Source organism: Salmo salar, chromosome ssa05 (genome assembly GCF_905237065.1).
Source record: "Salmo salar chromosome ssa05, Ssal_v3.1, whole genome shotgun sequence".
Classification (NCBI taxonomy): Eukaryota; Metazoa; Chordata; class Actinopteri; order Salmoniformes; family Salmonidae; genus Salmo; species Salmo salar.
The window spans coordinates 37,543,916-37,565,919 of NC_059446.1; the positions used below are offsets into that span (position 1 = coordinate 37,543,916).

Consider the following 22,004-nt stretch of genomic DNA (forward strand, 5'->3'; position numbering starts at 1 on the left):
GTAGCTTCATGTCCACGTCCTGGTTCAACCCTAACCATAGCCTCAACCACAACCTTAAACCAATCACAACCCTAACACTAACTGTAGCTTCATGTCCACGTCCTGGTTCAAGCCTAACATGCAAGAACGAGGTAAAGAGGATAAGCAGACAATGTATATATACAGTATGTGTGTGTACACACAGTAGGTATGAGTAGGAGTCTCACCACACAAGCAGCCTGCACGGCCTCAGACACACTGCCAGCGTTGGGGTCACACCAGAACACGTGGCACTGGAAGTGCTGGTTCCCAGAGTCCATGACGAAAGCAAAGGTGTGGATGTCCCGGCCCACTCCCATGAAGGACAGGAAACGCACGCGGCACTCCACCAGCACTTCCTCCTCCTCTTCCTGTCCAGGGGACCAATGGTTATAGAATATAGGGAATATTCAGGTAGAAATGTAGACATGTTTTTTTTGTCATGATGAGGGCAAGGGGTCAAAGCAAGAAAAGCCAGGCTGGTTAAGATGAAAACAATATCTACAGTAAGCTTCAGTCCAGACGGGTTAGATGTGAATCTGTTGTTTCACATGCGGTTGCCAAAAGGATAACAAATGAAAATCATGAATGTGGTAAAGCGATTCAGAGATAATCCACAGGTAAGTGAAGAAAATATGCTACTTGCCTTCTCCTTGATGACAGCCACGGTGGCGTCAGCCACACTCAGTATGACAGGAGTCCAGTCCTCTTTTCCTGTGGAGGACACCAGGCTCTCTATAGCCCCGTTGATAATATCCATACCTGGAGAGAGGGAGGGAGAGGCAGTGAGGGAGAGAGGGAGGAAAGAGAGAGGTGAAACCTGAGTTTGTTTTCTAACTCCAGTGGAGTGGCGGTCGGTGCCGTTTAAGACGAGGGAGGACGATTATTTTCATATTCCATTCACCCAGTTCAATGTAACATTGATAGATTATGACTACTACATGATAGTCACATTTTCCCTGTACCCATCACGAGGTTGTTACAATTTAGCCTATGAATGAAGTTTACAACATAGGTGCACAGGTCGAGAGACATTTTTTAAATAATCAAGGCGATAGACAGTGACTCATTTAATACCGCCTTGCACACTTTTGACTGGATCTAGCTGATCTAGGGTGTAATCATTAGTCCAACAATTGCCAACAAGAGTTTCTATTGGACAAATTCAGGTATGTTTAGCCCCGTTTCGTTCCATTCGCTTCTGTTTAAGAAACGTTTTTCAACAGAATTGGCGGTATGAATACACATCTGATCACATGCAAACACAGTTCACTTTCATAGCAGCCACATACAAACGGCATGATCACTTGCTCGTTGTATTCCTTCTCGCATCAACGTGCTCCCCTCCTCTCACCTTTTCCCTTCGCTTGTGGACTTCAGTTCACAACACATCAGCTGTCTGTGACCAGGCAAAAAACAACTTTCCAAGCCAAACCTTCAAATCTTAACCACTAACAACTACACACAGCCTACGTCTTTGTCCCCATATTAGCTAATGTCATAGTCAATATAGCAACTACAATTAACGCGTTAGTAAACCCGCTACAATCATGCAGTGTACAGTCAGAAAGCAGTTTAGCAGTTACACCGGTGGGCCCCGGTGGCAATAAATTAATAAAACCAAAAGCTTACTTTGACTTGGAAGAGTTTCTGTGTGGGATAGCAATAGCCAGCAAGCTAACATAGCATCCCTCTCTGTTTGAGCCGGGTGTTTGAGTAGGCTAAACTGGCTAGATGCATAAACTAGCTAAGCAAGTGAAAGTGAAAAAAATACTATGAGAAATATAGCTAGCTTTCTCTCTCCCTCTCTCTTGCTTCTCTTTCATTTTTGAAGAATTTAATTTGTTCAAAACTGTTCAGCTATTGTCTGTCTCTTTCAGTCAACTACTCACATTTTAATCACTGCAGTGCTAGCTAGCTGTAGCTTATGCTTTCAGTACTAGATTAATTATCTGATCCTTTGATTGGGTAGACAACATGTCAGTTCCTGCTGCAAGAGCTCTGATAGGTTGGAGGACATCCTCCGTAAATTGTCATAATTACTGTGCAAGTCTATGGAAGGGGGGGGAAACCATGAACCTCCTAGGTTTTGTATTGAAGTCAATGTACCCAGAAGAGGATGGAAGCTATCTGTCCTCCGGCTACACCATGGTGCTACCCTACAGAGTGCTGTTGAGGCTACCGTAGACCTTCATAGCAAAACAGTGCGTTTTAATAAATTATTTGAAGATGAGAATATATTTAGTATAGTTTAATCTAAAAAGGACAACTTTGTTTCACTATTTAGATTTTTTTGCTCGTCTCCTTCCTCCTCTGAGGAGCCTCCACTGCTCCAGTATGTGTACAGGTGTATGGACCATGATTAACGGAACAATTCAGGTGGTTAGGTACGACTGTATATGTAGCGTCCTTACTTCTCTTACCTATGGGGCGAGACACAGACGTCATCCCCAGGTAGTGCACATTGAACTTCTGCACCAGCTCAGTCTTTGGGACGGGAAACTCTGTGGGAGAATACACACATCAGACACCAAAGATGAACACGCACACACGCACACACAAAGGATGTCCGAGCAGACTCAGGCAAAGACATGTCCAAACCGGCTTGTTAGTCTAAAATACAAAAATAAAACAGATTCTTGGGTGAATATTTGAATATTTCAGATGCTGTTGCATCTAATTAGGCCATATGAAGAAAAAAAAACGAAAAATGATTATTCATACAAGTGTGCAGAACTTCAGAGGGGCTGTTTTGATAAACGCTCAGCTCAAAAACAAATGTATTTACAGGGTGGCCTGAAGGGCGGTAAGTCTTCTATCCCGCTCTCCATCCTAACACAGAGAAGAGTTTAAATACCAACACTCCGGATAAACAACAGAACAGGAGTTAGCCTACTACCTATTACACTCTGCCTGAGGGTCGGGGAGAAACAAGGGATGGAATGAAAGGAGGGGAGAGCCGGTGGAGGGATCTGGTAGTGGAGTGCACAGGCGGTTTGGTCGTGGTAGCGAGTGAGCGATGTTCGTCCAATGAGCGCTTTGATCTCTCAACAGGGGTTGCTGAGTGTTAGGGCTGGCCACGACTCAACACTAATTGGCTTTTAATGAGGTGAGCGCTGCTCCTGTGAGCTCAGAGCCCATCCACGTTTTTTACTCGATGCGTAGAATAAAAGTATTTCCCCCTTAGTCAGCAGATCATGACACAAAAGTTGAAGTTATGGGATGAATTGTTATTTTATTATCTATAATAATTGGTTTAGTACTTTTGGTAATGTGTCATGAGATGTTGTACTGTTGTCAGCATAATTCAGGCTTAAGTGAACCAAGCACAGCTTTTTCATTAACAAGTGTTTGCATTCAGTTCTGGATTCATAAGAGGCCTTTTTTTCATTTGCAGTGAAACACTCATGAAATAAATACAGAGGGAGAAACAAATCAAGTTAACGCTCAACTCCAATTACGTAAGCAGATAACTATTAATGAATAGTACCTGTGTGTGTGTGTGTGTGTGTGTGTGTGTGTGTGTGTGTCACCAATCCCCTTACCCTGGAGAGGAACATCGGAGCCTGTTTGGGATGAGCTGCAGGCAGCAGCCTTCGCACTCTTCCTCTCAGCCATAATCTGGAGGTAGAGAGGAGTGGGGGAGAGAGGGGTAAAAGAGGGGGGATAAGATGGTCATGTTAAACAAAGAAATTCAAAGCGTTTAAAACTTCAAACTCAGAAAGAAGCACAAGTCATTGTGTTCTTTGATCTAAAATGTAGAAATATTTCCTAATGAATGAATCTGTGACGTTTGTTGTAGAGAGGAGACCAAGGTGCAGCGTGGTAAGTGCTCATGATACATTTTATTATAACTCAGAACACTAAACAAACAAACAAACAAACAAACAAACAAACAAACAAACAAACAAACAAACAAACCCGACCGTCACGTTCTGCATGCTAACTGAGCTGTACTAAAACAAGATCCCACACTGAAGGAGGGAAAAAGGGCTGCCTAAGTATGATTCCCAATCAGAGACAACAATAGACAGCTGCCTCTGATTAGGAACCATACTCGGCTAAACACAAAGAAATAGAAAACATAGAATGCCCACCCCATGTCACACCCTGACCTAACCAAACAGAGAAAAACTGCTCTCTCAGGTCAGGGCGTGACAGAATCCCTCTCCATTTCTCTTCTCGATCTCTTTGTGTTCTTATACTGCAGCAGAGCAGCCACACTCCTTAAGAATAGGGCACTGTAATGTGCTGCACTCCCTTCGAGATAGTTGATTAATTGTAGGTGTCATTAATCAAAGTCTATGGTGAGTCTGCAACTCTCTGCTCACAGGGGAACAAACACACACACGTATGTATGTATGTATGCAGGCAGGCACGCACGCACACACACACACACCAACAGAGGCTGAGGTCAGTCAATTTTCACACTGCAGTAGGAACTGTTTTAAATAGACAATGTGGAGTGTAGGACTTACTTACTAGCGCACAATGAGTGACTGTTTGGGATTATTCATTTACTTCTGTATGGGAGTGCCAGGCCAACAACGTAATGAGTAAGAGCTGAGAAACACTGAGACAAGACGTAAGAGCTTTTTTTCCAAAGTGGGTCACCATCTCTCTATCAGAATGCAGATCACAAACGACAGACAAGAACACTATCTTTATTTTGCTGAGTGAATTGTCCTTTTTCAAGGTCATGCCTGGTCTAAAGCCTACAGACCGTTGAAGCTGTCAGTGTCTAGAACAGTGAAACTGGTCTAGTCTCCATGTGCATGATACATTCATGAGGAACAGGACATTCAGCAGGGACTGGGAATGAGTAGTAACCGTTTTAGCAGTCTCTCCTCGCCACCGCTACATAACGAACGTAGTTTCCGCCTTTCAGGGCTAGCACTTCCTTAGTGGGGTTAAAACACTCCCCCCTTCCCCTCAACCTCACAACCGCCCGCCCCAGGGCAGATCTAATGGTGATGTTGGTGGCGGGTACACATACTGCAAGCCGGATTGTAACGTGATCAAAATGAGGTGTGTACTTCTTTCCACTCCCTCGACTTGAATTCAATGGACAGAGCATTTCCGTGAGAATGTACTGTCTGTTTGTATCTACTTCCTCGGTCTGGAACGGCAGGCCCACTCACCTTGGAACAGATTTCGTGGAGACTCGTTGCTATGGCTTCTGCAGGGGTATCACATCGAAACACATGGCATTTCAACACCCGTGTGTTTTTGTCTCTCGCCACATAGGCAAAGTCCCTATAGAACGGATAGAAGATATCATATGAGACATGAATACGTGTCATATTTATATGTATGTATATGGCAGGTAATGAAATAAATTAGATTAGCATCTGTATATTTTGACATTATGAATTTTGGTGAAAGGCATGTGATAGTATACAGAAGTTTCCACTACTACTACTACTATGAAATTCAGACACCTTGACTTTTTCCACATTTTGTTATTATTATTATTCAAACATTGTTTAAATAGTTTTTTCCCCCTCATCAATCTACACACAATACCCCATAATGACAAAGCAAAAACAGGTTTTAAGAATGTTTGCTAATTTATATATATATATATAAAAAAAAGATATATCACATTTACATAAGTATTCAGTCCCTTTACTCAGTAGTTTGTTGAAGCCCCTTTGGCAGCGATTACATCCTTGAGTCTTCTTGGGTATGACGCTACAAGCTTGGCACACCTGTATTTGTGGAGTGTCTCCCATTCTTCTCTCCAGATCCTCTCAAGCTCTGTCAGGTTAGATGGGGAGCGTCGTCTCTCCAGAGATGTTCGATTGGGTTCAAGTCCGGGCTCTGGCTGGGCCACTCAAGGACATTCAGGGACTTGTCCCGAAGCCACTCCTGCATTGTCTTGGCTGTGAGCTTAGGGTCGTTGTCCTGTTGGAAGGTGAACCGTTGCCCCAGTCTGAGGTTCTGAGCACACTGGAGCAGGTTTTCATCAAGGATATCTCTGTACTTTGCTCCGTTCATCTTTACCTCAATCCTGACTAGTCTCCCAGTCCCTGCCGCTGAAATACACCCCTACAGCATGATGCTACCACCACCATGCTTCACCGTAGGGATGGTGCCAGGTTTCCTTCAGACGTGACACTTGGCATTCAGGCCAAAGAGTTGAATCTTGGTTTCATCAGACCAGAGAATCTTGTTTTTTCATGGTCTGAGAGTCTTTAGGTGCCTTTTGGCAAATTCCAAGAGGGCTGTTGTGCCTTTTAGGCTTCCGTCTGGCCACTCTACCATAAATGCCTGATTGGTGGAGTGCTGCAGAGATGGTTGTCCTTCTGGAAGGTTCTCCCATCTCCACAGAGGAACTCTAGAACTCTGTCAGAGCGACCATCGGGTTCTTGGTCACCTCCCTGACCAAGGCCCTTCTCCCCCGATTGCTCAGTTTGGCCAGGCGGCCAGCTCTAGGAAGAGTCTCGGTGGTTCCAAACTTCTTCCATTTAAAAATGATGGAGGCCACTGTGTTCTTGGGGACCTTCAATGCTGCAGAAATGTTTTGGTACCCTTCCCCAGATCTGTGCCTCGACACAATCTTGTCTCGGAGCTGTACGGACAATTCCTTTGACCTCATGGCTTGATTTTTGCTCTGACATGCACTGTCAACTGTGGGACCTTATATAGACAGGTGTATGTCTTTCCAAATCATGTCCAATCAATTGAATTTACCACAGGTGGACTCCAATCAAGTTGTAGAAACATCTCAAGGATGATCAATGGAAACAGGATGCACCTGACCTCAATTTCAAGTCTCATAGCAAAGGGTCTGAATACTTATGTAAATAAGTTATTTCTGTTTTTTTGTAAATTTGTAAAAACCTGTTTTCGCTTTGTCATTATTGGGTATTGTGTGTAGATTGCTGAGGATGTTTATTCATTTAATCCATTTTAGAATAAGGCTGTAACGTAACAAAATGTGGAAAAAGTGAAGGGGTTTAAATACTTTCCGACATGCAATGTATGGTACATTACCCTGACATGCAATGTACGGTACATTACACTGACATGCAATGTATGGTACATTACCCTGACATGCAATGTACGGTACATTACACTGACATGCAATGTATGGTACATTACCCTGACATGCAATGTACGGTACATTACACTGACATGCAATGTATGGTACATTACCCTGACATGCAATGTATGGTACATTACCCTGACATGCAATGTATGGTACATTACCCTGACATGCATGTATGGTACATTACCCTGACATGCAATGTATGGTACATTACCCTGACATGCAATGTATGGTACATTACCCTGACATGCAATGTATGGTTGAAGTATAAAAATAAGCTACTTTGTTCACTTGTTTCCATAGATGACAAATGATGAGTGCTTCCCTATCCTCAGTGAACAGTTATTATCGTACTGTATTATCATTCACTGTTTTAAGAAGAGAAGTGTCTTCTCAGCGGTGCGCACACACACACACACACTCACACACACACTCACACACACACACACACACACACACGCACATAATGTGCCCCATTGCCTAAGGGTAAAGGAAATGATGAAATGCCATGCTGAAATCTTCAGACAGTTGCCACATGCCAGAGTGGAGGCAGTGACTCCCAGTGAGAGAGAGAGAAAGAGAAAGAAAGAAAGAAAGAAAGAAAGAAAGAAAGAAAGAAAGAAAGAAAGAAAGAAAGAAAGAAAGAAAGAAAGAAAGAAAGAAAGAAAGAAAGAGATAGACAGAGGGAAAGAACAGAGACACGTGTGGGGATGGGGGGATTGAGTAACACAATATACTGATAGTGGGATGGGGATGAAATACAACACCTGTCATCCACACATCATGTACACACACACCATCAACAGAGAATCATCCCAGAGTATAGTGTAGAGCGGGTATCCAAGAAACCATGGACGAAGTGATAAAGAAAGAATGTCAGATGAAGGAGAGAGAGCTGGGGAGTGGAACCATGCTGAGGGGCCATGCAGGGGAGCAGTGCAGAGCCACAGGTGCAGCTGTGAATCGAACACACACACACACACACACACACACACACACACACACACACACACACACACACACACACACACACACACACACACACACACACACACACACACACACCTAGGGACACTCAGTGTTTATCACAGTGGTCCACTCTGATTATGAGTCCATTACCAGCCCACTTTGGGTCAATAATACTAGGTTCCTGTCCAGCGTAGAGAATTGTGTGCGTTTTGACTGCGTGTGTGTGTACATTTAGAGCTCGATTCAATCCGCTTCGCGGGAGTTCAGCTTTCCAGCGTGATTGAAATTTAAAGGCAGTGTTCCCGCTTTAGCGGAGACTGCATTCGCGGTAAACGCCGCATATGTCGGCTCAATCGGAAATTACCTTTAAAATTCTACCGCCGAATCGACTGAGTAGAGGCCTTAAGCATTCTGTCACACAAGCTGCAGAGTACAGTGGCCTTGCGTCTATATTACAAACTCCTCATATATCGCGTTTAACGTCTTTTGAGAGCAGAAACAGAAACACAGATGCAGTATCGAGATAAAAACGGCCTGTTGCGACCTGAAAGCGACAGGCTTTCTGCTGTCTGTCTGTCACTCCCCAGACAGCTGAAGAGGCGTGTGACTGCAGGTAAAATGGAGGACTTGACACAATGGTTAAAAGAAAAGGCAAAAGGCAATACGTGGAGCACACAGCAACCATTTACCTTTCCCTGGGTCCAGGGAAGCAGAGGGAAGGAGAGAGGGAGAAAGAGGGAGGGGAGAGAGAGGGAAAAAAAATGAAAGAAAGAAAGAGTAAAGAATGTAAAAGACACTGTTATTACATTAAATATTCTGGGGTGATCACAGAGGATGCTCTTTGGTCCCAATCAGAAGGTGTCTCCATTCCCTGAGCCGTGTGTGTGTGTGTGTGTGTGTGTGTGTGTGTGTGTGTGTGTGTGTGTGTGTGTGTGTGTGTGTGTGTGTGTGTGTGTGTGTGTGTGTGTGTGTCGAAGCTTCAGCTCTGTATACTTTTCATTTCAGCGGCAGAGCTTAGCGTTCCCACTCCATTATGACACATCACACCTCTGCTGTTTGACATGCCGACACAAACACCCACACAGACAACACAACACACACACACAACACAACACACACACTAAACCTGCCGTTATATGCAACCGAACGCTTGCTTCGCTCTCATCCCCTCTCCCTCTCCGTCTCTCCCTCCCTCTCTCTCTCTCTCATATTCACTCGTTTCACCTCATTTCCCTCTACCTTTCCCCCTCTTTTTTCTCTTTCATCCTCCGTTCATCCATTACCCTTTTAATCTTCCTTCCATCTCTCTACTTTCCACTTCTCTCTCTCTCCCCCCTAATCTCTCTCCTACCTAATCTCTCTCCTACCTAATCTCTCTCCTACCTAATCTCTATCCAATTTCCCGGCGGGCGTTCCGGTGTAATAAAGGCCTAGTGCACTTACTTAAAAAATATATATATATATTTTCTAATTGTGATTTACTCTCAGCACCCCTGCCTCCCGCTGCTATGGTCACTACAGATTTACATTGGGGGAAAATGTATTTGATCCCCTGCTGATTTTGTACGTTTGCCCACTTACAAAGAAATGATCAGTCTATAATTTTAATGGTAGGTTTATTTGAACAGTGAGAGACAGAATAACAACAAAAAAATCCAGAAAAACGCATGTCAAAAATGTTGTAAAATGATTTGCATTTTAATGAGGGAAATAAGTATTTGACCCCTCTACAAAACATGACTTAGTACTTGGTGGCAAAACCCTTGTTGGCAATCACAGAGGTCAGACGTTTCTTGTAGTTGGCCACCAGGTTTGCACACATCTCAGGAGTGATTTTGTCCCACTCCTCTTTGCAGATATTCTCCAAGTCATTAAGGTTTCGAGGCTGACGTTTGGCAACTCAAACCTTCAGCTCCCTCCACAGATTTTCTGTGGGATTAAGGTCTGGAGACTGGCTAGGCCACTCCAGGACCTTAATGTGCTTCTTCTTGAGCCACTCCTTTGTTGCCTTGGCCGTGTGTTGTGGGTCATTGTCATGCTGGAATACCCATCCACGACCCATTTTCAATGCCCTGGCTGAGGGAAGGAGGTTCTCACCCAAGATTTGACAGTACATGGCCCCGTCCATCGCCCCTTTGATGCGGTGAAGTTGTCCTGTCCCCTTAGCAGAAAAACACCCCCAAAGCATAATGTTTCCACCTCCATGTTTGACGGTGGAGATGGTGTTCTTGGGGTCATAGGCAGCATTCCTCCTCCTCCAAACACAGCGAGTTGAGTTGATGCCAAAGAGCTCCATTTTGGTCTCATCTGACCACAACACTTTCACCAGTTGTCCTCTAAGTCATTCAGATGTTCATTGGCAAACTTCAGACGGGCATGTATATGTATTCTTGAGCAGGGGGACCTTGCGGGCGCTGCAGGATTTCAGTCCTTCACGGCGTAGTGTGTTACCAATTGTTTTCTTGGTGACTATGGTCCCAGCTGCCTTGAGATCATTGACAAGATCCTCCCGTGTAGTTCTGGGCTGATTCCTCACCGTTCTCATGATCATTGCAACTCCACGAGGTGAGATCTTGCATGGAGCCCCAAGCCGAGGGATATTGACAGTTCTTTTGTGTTTCTTCCATTTGCGAGTAATCACACCAAATGTTGTCACCTTCTCACCAAGCTGCTTGGCGATGGTCTTGTAGCCCATTCCAGCCTTGTGTAGGTCTACAATCTTGTCCCTGACATCCTTGGAGAGCCCTTTGGTCTTGGCCATGGTGGAGAGTTTGGAATCTGATTGATTGATTGCTTCTGTGGACAGGTGTCTTTTTTACAGGTAACAAGCTGCGGTTAGGAGCACTCCCTTTAAGAGTGTGCTCCTAATCTCAGCTTGTTACCTGTATAAAAGACACCTGGGAGCCAGAAATCTTTCTGATTGAGAGGGGGTCAAATACTTATTTCCCTCATTAAAATGCAAATCAATTTATAACATTTTTGACATGCGTTTTTTTCTGGATTTTTTGTTGTTGTTATTCTGTCTCTCACTGTTCAAATAAACCTACCATTAAAATTATAGACGGATCCTTTTTTTGTCAGTGGGCAAACGTACAAAATCAGCAGGGGATCAAATACTTTTTTCCCCCACTCTAGGTAACACAGCTTTTATTTTATTTTACACCTCTTATGGAACAATCTTCAGAATACCCAACAGTTGGATGCATCGGTGCCTTTTGGGCAGTTTAGATTATTGGTAGAGGATTATATATCTATTTTAAAATAATTGTGTTTTTGTATTTTTTGTGTGTTTTCTATCCGTCCTGATTGAAGTATTTGTGTCTGTAACTTTTAATGTGTATTTGCTGCTTGTCTTGACATGCAGGGCTCCCTTGTAAATAAGACCCTGGTCTTAATTGGACTGCTTAAATAAATCAATCTCCTGGCTTTCATGATCCACTTATCATTAAACACAGCAGTGAGAGAGAGAAAGCTAGGCAGTATTGGTGGAGACCAGAGAAAGCTAGGCAGTATTGGTGGAGACCAGAGAAAGCTAGGCAGTATTGGTGGAGACCAGAGAAAGCTAGGCAGTATTAGTAACGACCAGAGAAAGCTAGGCAGTATCAGTAACGACCAGAGAAAGCTAGGCAGTATTGGTGGAGACCAGAGAAAGCTAGGCAGTATTGGTGGAGACCAGAGAAAGCTAGGCAGTATTAGTAACGACCAGAGAAAGCTAGGCAGTATTAGTAACGACCAGAGAAAGCTAGGCAGTATTGGAGGAGACCAGAGAAAGCTAGGCAGTATTAGTAAGGACCAGAGAAAGCTAGGCAGAATTAGTAACGACCAGAGAAAGCTTGGCAGTATTAGTAAGGACCAGAGAAAGCTAGGCAGTATTAGTAAGGATCAGAGAAAGCTTGGCAGTATTAGTAAGGACCAGAGAAAGCTTGGCAGTATTAGTAGAGACCAGAGAAAGCTTGGCAGTATTAGTAAGGACCAGAGAAAGCTAGGCAGTATTAGTAAGGACCAGAGAAAGCTAGGCAGTATTAGTAGAGACCAGAGAAAGCTAGGCAGTATTAGTAACGACCAGAGAAAGCTAGTCAGTATTAGTAACGACCAGAGAAAGCTAGGCAGTATTGGAGGAGACCAGAGAAAGCTAGGCAGTATTAGTAAGGACCAGAGAAAGCTAGGCAGAATTAGTAACGACCAGAGAAAGCTTGGCAGTATTAGTAAGGACCAGAGAAAGCTAGGCAGTATTAGTAGAGACCAGAGAAAGCTAGGCAGTATTAGTAAGGATCAGAGAAAGCTTGGCAGTATTAGTAAGGACCAGAGAAAGCTAGGCAGTATTAGTAGAGACCAGAGAAAGCTTGGCAGTATTAGTAAGGACCAGAGAAAGCTAGGCAGTATTAGTAAGGACCAGAGAAAGCTAGGCAGTATTAATAGAGACCAGAGAAAGCTAGGCAGTATTAGTAACGACCAGAGAAAGCTAGTCAGTATTAGTAACGACCAGAGAAAGCTAGGCAGTATTAGTAGAGACCAGAGAAAGCTACAGTAGTGGAAAAAGTACCAAATTGCAGTGGTGTAAAGTACTACTTAAGTCTTTTTTGGGGTTATCTGTACTTTACTATTTGTATTTTTGACAACTTTTACTTTTACTCCACTACATTCCTAAAGAGAATAATGTACTTTTTACTCCATACATTTTCCTTGACACCCAAAAGTACTCGTTACATTTTGAATTCTTAGCAGGACAGGAAAATGGTCCAATTCACGCACTTATCAAGAGAACATCCCTGGTCATCCCTACTGCCTCTGATCTGGTGGACTCACTAAACACATGCTTCGTTTGTAAATGATATCTGAGTGTTGGAGTGTGCACCTGGCTATCCGTAAATAAAAAAAACAAGAAAACGGTGACGTCTGGTTTGCTTAATATAAGGAATTTTAAATTACTTATACTTTTACTTTTGATACTTAAGTATACTTAAAACAAAATACTTTTAGACTTTTACTCAAGTAGTATTTTACTGGGTGACTTCCACTTTTACTTGAGTAATTTTCTACTAAAGTATCTTTACTTTTACTCAAGTAGGACAATTATGTACTTTTTCCACCACTGCCCAATCGTCATACTTGAGAAAAAAGTAAAGACACCTCAACAGGAAATTACTAAAGTCACCCAGTAAAATACTACTTGAGTAAAAGTCTAAAAAGTATTTGGTTTTAAATATACTTAAGTATCAAAAGTAAAATTATAAATTATTTGGAATTCCTTATATTAGGCAAACCAGACGGCACAATTTTCTTGTTTTTAAAATGTACGGATAGTCAGGGGCGCACGCCAACACTCAGACATAATTTACAAATGAAGCATTTGTGTTTTGTGAGTCTGCCAAATCAGAGGCAGTAGGAATGAGCAGGGATGTTCTCTTATAAGGGCGTGAATTGGACCATTTCCCTGTCCTGCTAAGCACTGAAAATGTGACAAGTACTTTTGGGTGTCAGGGAAAATGTATGGAGTAAAAAGTACATTCTTTTCTTTAGGAATGTAGTTAAGTAAAGGTAAAAGTTGTCAGAAATATAAATAGTAAAGTCGAGATACCCCCAAAAAACTACTTAAGTAGTACTTTAAAGTATTTTTACTTAAGTTCTTTACACCACTGGAAAGCTAGGCAGTATTAGTGGAGATCAGAGAAAGCTAGGCAGTATTAGTAGAGAACAGAAAGAGAGCGCGTTCACAAAGTATTCGTACCCCATGACTTGTTCCACATATTGTTGTGTTACAGCCTGAATTCAAAATTGATGAAATAAATGAGGTAAGCTTTATGAGACATCTTTTTGAGTGTGAACCCACTACACCTTTGTGTTTGTCATGCAGGGCTCCCTTGCAAAAGAGACCCTGGTCTCAATGGGACTCCCTGCTTAAATGAATCAATCTCCTGGCTTTCGTGATCCACTCCACTTATCACTGAACACAGCAGAGCGAGAGAGAGAGATAGGCAGCATTAGTAGAGGCCAGAGAAAGCTAGGCAATATTAGTAGATACCAGAGAGAGCCAAGCAGTATTAGTAGAGACAGAACATATAAAATAAATAACAATTCTCACCCATCTGAACACAATACCCCATAATGACAGTCAAAACATATTTTTTGAAAGTTTAGCAAATGTATTGAAAATGATATACAGAAACCCTTTTACATAAGTATTCACACCCCTGAGTCAATACTTTGAAGAAGCACCTTTGGTGGAGATAACAGCTTTGAGTCGTCTTGGGTATGTCTGTATCAGCTTTGCACATATAGATTTGGGGACTTTACCCCATTCTTCCCTGCAGATTTTCTCAAGCTCTGTTAAGTTAGACGGGGAGCGGCGGTGAAAAGCAATCTTCAAGTCTTTCCACAGATTTTCAATGGGATTCAAGTCTGGGCTTTGGCTGGGTCACTCAAGGACTTTCACTTTCTTGTTTTGAAGCCATTCCAGCGTTGCTTTTGCTGTATGCTTGGGCTCATTGTCCTGTTGGAATATAAATCTTTGCCGCAGTGTAAGGGTGTTTGCACACTGAAGCAGGTTCTCATCAAGGATTTGCCTGTATTTGGCTCCATTCATTGTTCCCTCTATCCTTACCAGTCTCCCAGTCCCTGAAAAACATCCCCATAGTATGATGCTGCCACCACCATGCTTCACGGTAGGGATGGTGTTAGTCGGGTGATGAGCTGTGCCTGGTTTTCTCCAGACACAGCGCTTTGCATTCAGGCCAAAGAGTTACATTTTTGTCTCATCAGACCACAGAATCGTTTGCCTTGTGCTCTCAGAGTTTACAAGTGTTTGCAAACTCCAAGCATGCGGTCATGTGCCCTTTTCTCAGGAATGTCTTCCTTCTGGCCACTCTCTCATAAAACCCAGATTGGTGAAGTTCTGTAGAGACTGTTGTCCTTCTGGCAGGTTCTCCCATCTCAGCAAATGAACTCTACAATGATGAAGACCACTGTGCTCTTGGAAACTTTCAACACTCTAGAAATTGTTTTATAACCTTCCCCAGATACACAGTTGAAGTCGGAAGTTTACATACACCTTAGCCAAATACATTTAAACTCGGTTTTTCACAATTCCTGACATTTAATCCTAGTAAATATTCCCTGTCTTAGGTCAGTTAGGATCACCACTATTTTAAGAATGTGAAATGTCAGAATAATAGTAGAGAGAATGATTTATTTCAGCTTTTATTTCTTTCATCACATTCCCAGTGGGTCAGAAGTTCACATACACTCAATTAGTATTTGGTAGCATTGCCTTTAAATAGTTTAACTTGGGTCAAACGTTTCGGGTAGCCTCCCACAAGCTTCCCACAATAAGTTGGGTGAATCTTGACACATTTCTCCTGACAGAGCTGGTGTAACTGAGTCAGGTTTGTAGGCCTCCTTGCTGTAGCCATTTTGCCACAAATTTGGAAGTATGCATAGGGTCACTGTCCATTTGGAAGACCCATTTGCGACCAAACTTTAACTTCCTGACTGATGTCTTGAGATGTTGCTTCAATATATCCACATAATTTTCCATCCTCATCATGCGATCTATTTTGTGAAGTGCACCAGACCCTCCTGCAGCAAAGCACCCTCACAACATGATGCTGCCACCCCCGTGCTTCACGGTTGGGATGGTGTTCTTCGGCTTGCAAGCCTCCCCCTTTTCCCTCCAAACATAACGATGGTCATTATGGCCAAACAGTTCTATTTTTGTTTCATCAGACAAGAGGACATTTCTCCAAAACGTACAATCTTTGTCCCCATGTGCAGTTGCAAACCGTAGTCTGGCTTTTTTTATGCGGTTTTGGAGCAGTGTCTTCTTCCTTGCTGAGCGGCCTTTCAGGTTATGTCGATATAGGACTCGTTTTACTATGGATTTAGATACTTTTGTACCTGTTTCCTCCAGCATCTTCACAAGGTCCTTTGCTGTTGTTCTGGGATTGATTTGCACTTTTCGCACCAAAGTACTCTAGGAAGAATAGATCTCCTTCCTGAGCGGTATGACGGCTGCTTGGTCCCATGGTGTTTAAACTTGCCTACTATTGTTTGTACAGATGAACGTGGTACCTTTAGGGGTTTGGAAATTGCTCACAAGGATGAACCAGACTTGTGGAGGTCTACAATTGTTTTTCTGAGGTTTTGGCTGATTTCTTTTGATTTTCCCATTATGTCAAGCAAACAGACACTGAGTTTGAAGGTAGGCCTTGAAATACATCAACAGGTACACCTCCAATTGACTCAAATGATGTCAATTAGCCTATCAGAAGCTTCTAAAGCCATGACATAATTTTCTGGAATTTTCCAAGCTGTTTAAAGGCACAGTCAACTTAGTGTATGTAAACTTCTGACCTACTGGAATTGTGATACAGTGAATTATAAGTGACATAATCTGTCTGTAAACAATTGTTGGAAACATTTCTTGTGTCATGCACAAAGTAGATGTCCTAACCGACTTGCCAAAACTATAGTTTGTTAATAAGAAATGTGTGGAGTGGTTGAAAAACAAGTTTTAATGACTCCAACCTAAGTGTATGTAAACTTCCGACTTCAACTGTATGCCTCACAATTCTATCTCGGAGATCTACGGACAGTTCCTTAGACTTCATGGTGTAGTTTCTGCTCTGACATCCACTGTCAACAGTGGGACCTTTATACAGGGCATTCGGAAAGTATTCAGACCCCTTGACTTTTTCCACATTTTGTTACGTTACAGCCTTATTCTAAAATGTTTTTCCTGATCAATCTACACACAATAACCCATAATGACAAAGAGAAAACAGGTTTTTATAAATGTTTGCAAATGTATAATAAAAAACAGAAATACCTTATTTACATAAGTATTCAGACCCAAAATAAGTATATGAGACTCAAAATTGAGCTCAGGTGCATTCTGTTTCCATTGATCATCCTGTCTATATAAGGTTCCACAGTTGACCAGTGTATGTCAGAGCAAAAACCAATCCATTAGGTCGTAGGAATTGTCCGTAGAGCTCCGAGACAGGATTGTGTTGAGGCACACATCTGGGGAAGGGTACCAAAACATTTCTGCAGGATTGAAAGTTCCAAAGAACACAGTGCTCTCCATCATTATTAAATGGAAGAAGTTTGGAACCACCCAGACTCGCCCGGCCAAAATGAGCAATCGAGGGAGAAGGGCCTTGGTCAGGGAGGGGACAAAGAACTCGATGGTCACTCTGACAGAGCTCCAAAGTTCCTCTGTGGAGATGGGAGAACCTTCCAGAATGACAACCATCTCTGCAGTACTCCACCAATCAGGCATTTATGGTAGTGACCAGACATAAGCCACTCCTCAGTAAAAGGCACATGACAACCCGCTTGGAGTTTGCCAAAAGGGACCTAAAGTACTCTCAGACCATGAGAAACAAGATTCTCTGGTCTGATGAAACCAAGATTGAAATAGTTTTTCTAAAAAATGATTTTCGCTTTGTCATTATGGGGAATTGTGTGTAGAAGATGAAGGAAAAAAATGGAATCTATTTTTGAATAAGGCTATAACATAACAAAATGTGGAAAAAGTCAAGGGGTCTGAATACTTTTGGAATGTACTGTAGAGAGATACGTTTATTTCTAAATCATGTCCAAAGAATTGAATTGGCCACAGGTGTACTCCAATCAAGCTGTCGGAAATTGGACGAATCTGAGCTAAATTTGGAGTGTCATAGCAAATGGGTGTGAATACTAAATTAGCAAACATTTCTAAAAACATGTTTTCACTTTGTCATTAAGGGGTATTATGTGTAGACATGCGAGAACAAAAATCTATTTAATCAATTTTGAATTGAGGCTGTAACACAACTGAATGTGGAATAAGTCAAGGGGTATGAATACTTGCTGAAGGCACTGTATGTTAGGTAGCATTCTCAGAGACCAGAGAGATCTAGACAGTATTAGTAGAGACCAGAGAAAGCTAGGCAGTATTACTAGAGACCAGAGAGAGCTAGATGGTATTAGTAGAGACCAGAGCGTGCTAGACAATATTAGTAGAGACCAGAGAGAGCTGGAGGGTATTAGTAGAGAACAGAGAGAGCTAGGCAGTATTAGTAGAGAACAGAGAGAGCTAGGCAGTATTAGTAGAGAACAGAGAGAGCTAGGCAGTATTAGTAGAGAACAGAGAGAGAGGCAGCATTAGTTGAGAACAGAGAGAGCTAGGCAGTATTAGTAGAGAACAGAAAGAGAGCTAGGCAGTATTAGTAGAGAACAGAGAGAGCTAGGCAGTATTAGTAGAGAACAGAGAGAGCTAGGCAGTATTAGTAGAGAACAGAGAGAGAGGCAGCATTAGTTGAGAACAGAGAGAGCTAGGCAGTATTAGTAGAGAACAGAGAGAGCTAGGTAGTATTAGTAGAGAACAAAGAGATCTAGGCAGTATTAGTAGAGAACAGAGAGAGCTAGGCAGTATTAGTATAGAAAAGAGAGATCTAGGCAGTATTAGTAGAGAACAGAGAGAGCTAGGCAGTATTAGTAGAGAACAGAGAGAGCTAGGCAGTATTAGTAGAGAACAGAGAGATCTAGGCAGTATTGGTAGAGAACAGAAAGAGAGGCAGTATTAGTAGAGAACAGAGAGAGCTAGGCAGTATTAGTAGAGAACAGAGAGAGCTAGGCAGTATTAGTAGAGAACAGAGAGAGCTAGGCAGTATTAGTAGAGAACAGAGAGAGCTAGGCAGTATTAGTAGAGAACAGAGAGAGCTAGGCAGTATTAGTAGAGAACAGAGGGAGCTAGGCAGTATTAGTAGAGAACAGAGAGAGCTAGGCAGTATTAGTAGAGAACAGAAAGAGAGGCAGCATTAGTTGAGAACAGAGAGAGCTAGGCAGTATTAGTAGAGAACAGAAAGAGAGGCAGCATTAGTTGAGAACAGAGAGAGCTAGGCAGTATTAGTTGAGAACAGAGAGAGCTAGGCAGTATTAGTAGAGAACAGAGAGAACTAGGCAGTATTAGTAGAGAACAGAGAGAGCTAGGCAGTATTAGTAGAGAACAGAAAGAGAGGCAGCATTAGTTGAGAACAGAGAGAGCTAGGCAGTATTAGTAGAGAACAGAGAGAGCTAGGCAGTATTAGTAGAGAACAGAAAGAGAGGCAGCATTAGTTGAGAACAGAGAGAGCTAGGCAGTATTAGTAGAGAACAGAGAGAACTAGGCAGTATTAGTAGAGAACAGAGAGAGCTAGGCAGTATTAGTAGAGAACAGAGAGAGCTAGGCAGTATTAGTAGAGAACAGAAAGAGAGGCAGCATTAGTTGAGAACAGAGAGAGCTAGGCAGTATTAGTAGAGAACAGAGAGAACTAGGCAGTATTAGTAGAGAACAGAGAGAGCTAGGCAGTATTAGTAGAGAACAGAGAGAGAGGCAGCATTAGTTGAGAACAGAGAGAGCTAGGCAGTATTAGTAGAGAACAGAAAGAGAGGCAGCATTAGTTGAGAACAGAGAGAGCTAGGCAGTATTAGTAGAGAACAGAAAGAGAGGCAGCATTAGTTGAGAACAGAGAGAGCTAGGCACTATTAGTAGAGAACAGAGAGAACTAGGCAGTATTAGTAGAGAACAGAGAGAGCTAGGCAGTATTAGTAGAGAACCGAGAGAGAGGCAGCATTAGTTGAGAACAGAGAGAGCTAGGCAGTATTAGTAGAGAACAGAAAGAGAGGCAGCATTAGTTGAGAACAGAGAGAGCTAGGCAGTATTAGTAGAGAACAGAAAGAGAGGCAGCATTAGTTGAGAACAGAGAGAGCTAGTGAGATAGGCAGCAGGAGCAACAGCTGCTCCCTGGTTCAAACGGGTGTACAGAGAGACATCCCTACTGCTGTTTCTACCACATCTCCTCACTGCAGGTGGCCAACCCATTCTCTCTCTCTCTCTCTCTCTCTCTCTCACACACACACACACACACACACACACACACACACACACACACACACACACACACACACACACACACACACACACAACACTTGAAAGGCAGGCAGCACGGGTGCACGCAGACACAAACCTCCATTTAATTTGCTAAAGTGTTGAGCCGACACAGTTGTGAAACCCCATTACAGTTAACCAATACACCTGACTGAAGCGCAACCCTTTCCCAGTTAGAGAGAGGTGGTTTTATCCCTCCCCAGTCAGTCACTATCACATTAAGGATCAGTTAGCTGTGAACCCCAGTGTCACAGCAGCCATCAGAGAGAGAGAGAGAGAGAGACATTCAGGTAATGGAGATCTCACTGGGCTCCCCTCGCTGCAGTGATGGAGTGGGTTGGACTGGAGGAACTAGGAGGGAACTAGGGAGGAACCAGGGGACAGGAGGAAGAGGGATGGAAAAGAGCTAGGTGAATATGTGCAAAAATCCATACTACCACTACTACTACCACCACCACCACCACCACCACTACTACTACTACTACCACTACTACTTTGACGATTGTAGCCATCAGTTGTCCCATTAACAATCACCCATATTAGCACACTTATTTCATTTCAAACTTGACATTTCTCTAGTATAGGCTACTTATCGTAATGAATGATATCAGCAAAAATTGCCTGCAATGAGTGATTGGTACACTATATACACAAAAGTATGTGGACACCCCTTCAAATTAGTGGATTCAGCTATTTCAGCCACACCCGTTGCTGACAGGTGTATAAAATCAAGAGCACAGCCATGCAATCTCCATAGGAAAACATTGTAAATAGAATGGCCTTACTGAAGAGCTCAGTGACTTTCAATGTGGCACTGTCATAGGATGCCACCTTTCCAACAAGTCAGTTTGTCAAATTTCTACCCTGCTAGAGCTGCCCCTTGTCAACTGTACGTGCTGTTATTGTGAAGTGGAAATGTCTAGGAGCAACAACGGCTCAGCCATGAAGTGGTAGGCCACACAAGCTCACAGAACGGAACCTTTGAGTGCTAAAGTGCATTAGGAGTAAAAATCGTCTGTCCTCGGTTGCAACACTCACTACCGAGTTCCAAACTGTCTCTGGAAGCAAAGTCATGTTAGTCGGGAGCTTCATGAAGTGGGTTTCCATGGCCATGCACAATAAAAAGCGTCGGCTGGAGTGGTGTAAAGCTCAACGCCATTTGACTCTGGAGCAGTTTCGCATTCTCTGGAGTGGTGAATCACGCTTCACCATCTGGCAGTCCGACGTACAAATCTGGGTTTGGCGGATGCTAGGAGAACGCTACCTGCCCGAATGCATAGTGCCAACTGTAAAGTTTGGTGGAGGAGGAATAATGGTCTGTAGCTGTTTTTCATGGTTCGGGATAGGTCCCTTACTTCCAGTGAAAGGAAATCTTGGGAAAGGCCTTTTCTTGTTTCAGCATGACAATACCCCATGCAGAAAACGAGGTCCATACAGAAATGGTTTGTCGAGATCGGTGTGGAAGAACTTAACTGGCCTGCAGAGAGCCCTGACCTCAACCCATCAAGCACCTTTGGGATGAATTGGAACGTCGATTGCGAGTCGGTCCTAATCGCCCAACATCAATGCTCGACCTAACTAATGCTCTTGTGGCTGAATGGAAGCAAGTCAACGGTTACCATAACCATATAGCTGTCATTGTACAATTACGACTGTAACTCCCTTTACCTGCAGGAACTTCAGTTTACTGTAGTTCATCTACTGCTTCCTTAACCCTAGTATCATTTATAAGAGCCTGTCTGTCATCTGTCACACACACACACACACACACACACACACACACACACACACACACACACACACACACACAGTCTTGTACAGTTAACCTTGTGGGGACACACAATTCAGTCCCATTCAAAATCCTATTAACCCTAACCTTAACCCAAAAACCTAATCTTAATCCTAAACCTAAACCTACCATAGCTTCTAACCCTAACCCTAAAACTAACCCTAGCTCCTAACCCTAACTCTTAACGTAATTCTAACACTAATTCTAACCTTAACCCTAAACCCCCTAGAAATAGCATTTGAGCTCATGGGGACTAACAAAAT

The 22,004-nt window shown here is 42.9% G+C and overlaps 1 protein-coding gene across 9 annotated transcripts in view; it reads right to left on the minus strand.

The window, feature by feature from the left end:
• apbb2a (amyloid beta (A4) precursor protein-binding, family B, member 2a) overlaps positions 1–22,004 on the minus strand; it is a 47,634-nt gene that overhangs the window by 2,844 nt on the left and 22,786 nt on the right. For 6 of the 9 annotated variants that reach the window (XM_014199809.2, XM_045718152.1, XM_014199808.2 and 3 more), the window contains exons 9-14: positions 8,731–8,736; positions 5,160–5,274; positions 3,564–3,639; positions 2,433–2,522; positions 665–780; positions 207–389 (exon numbers count right to left, since the gene is read on the minus strand). In XM_014199809.2, the coding sequence (XP_014055284.1) occupies positions 207–389; positions 665–780; positions 2,433–2,522; positions 3,564–3,639; positions 5,160–5,274; positions 8,731–8,736 (586 nt within the window). The remainder of the gene's footprint in view (positions 1–206; positions 390–664; positions 781–2,432; positions 2,523–3,563; positions 3,640–5,159; positions 5,275–8,730; positions 8,737–22,004) is intronic. The other 3 variants (XM_014199814.2, XM_014199815.2, XM_014199813.2) reach the window with 3 other exon arrangements.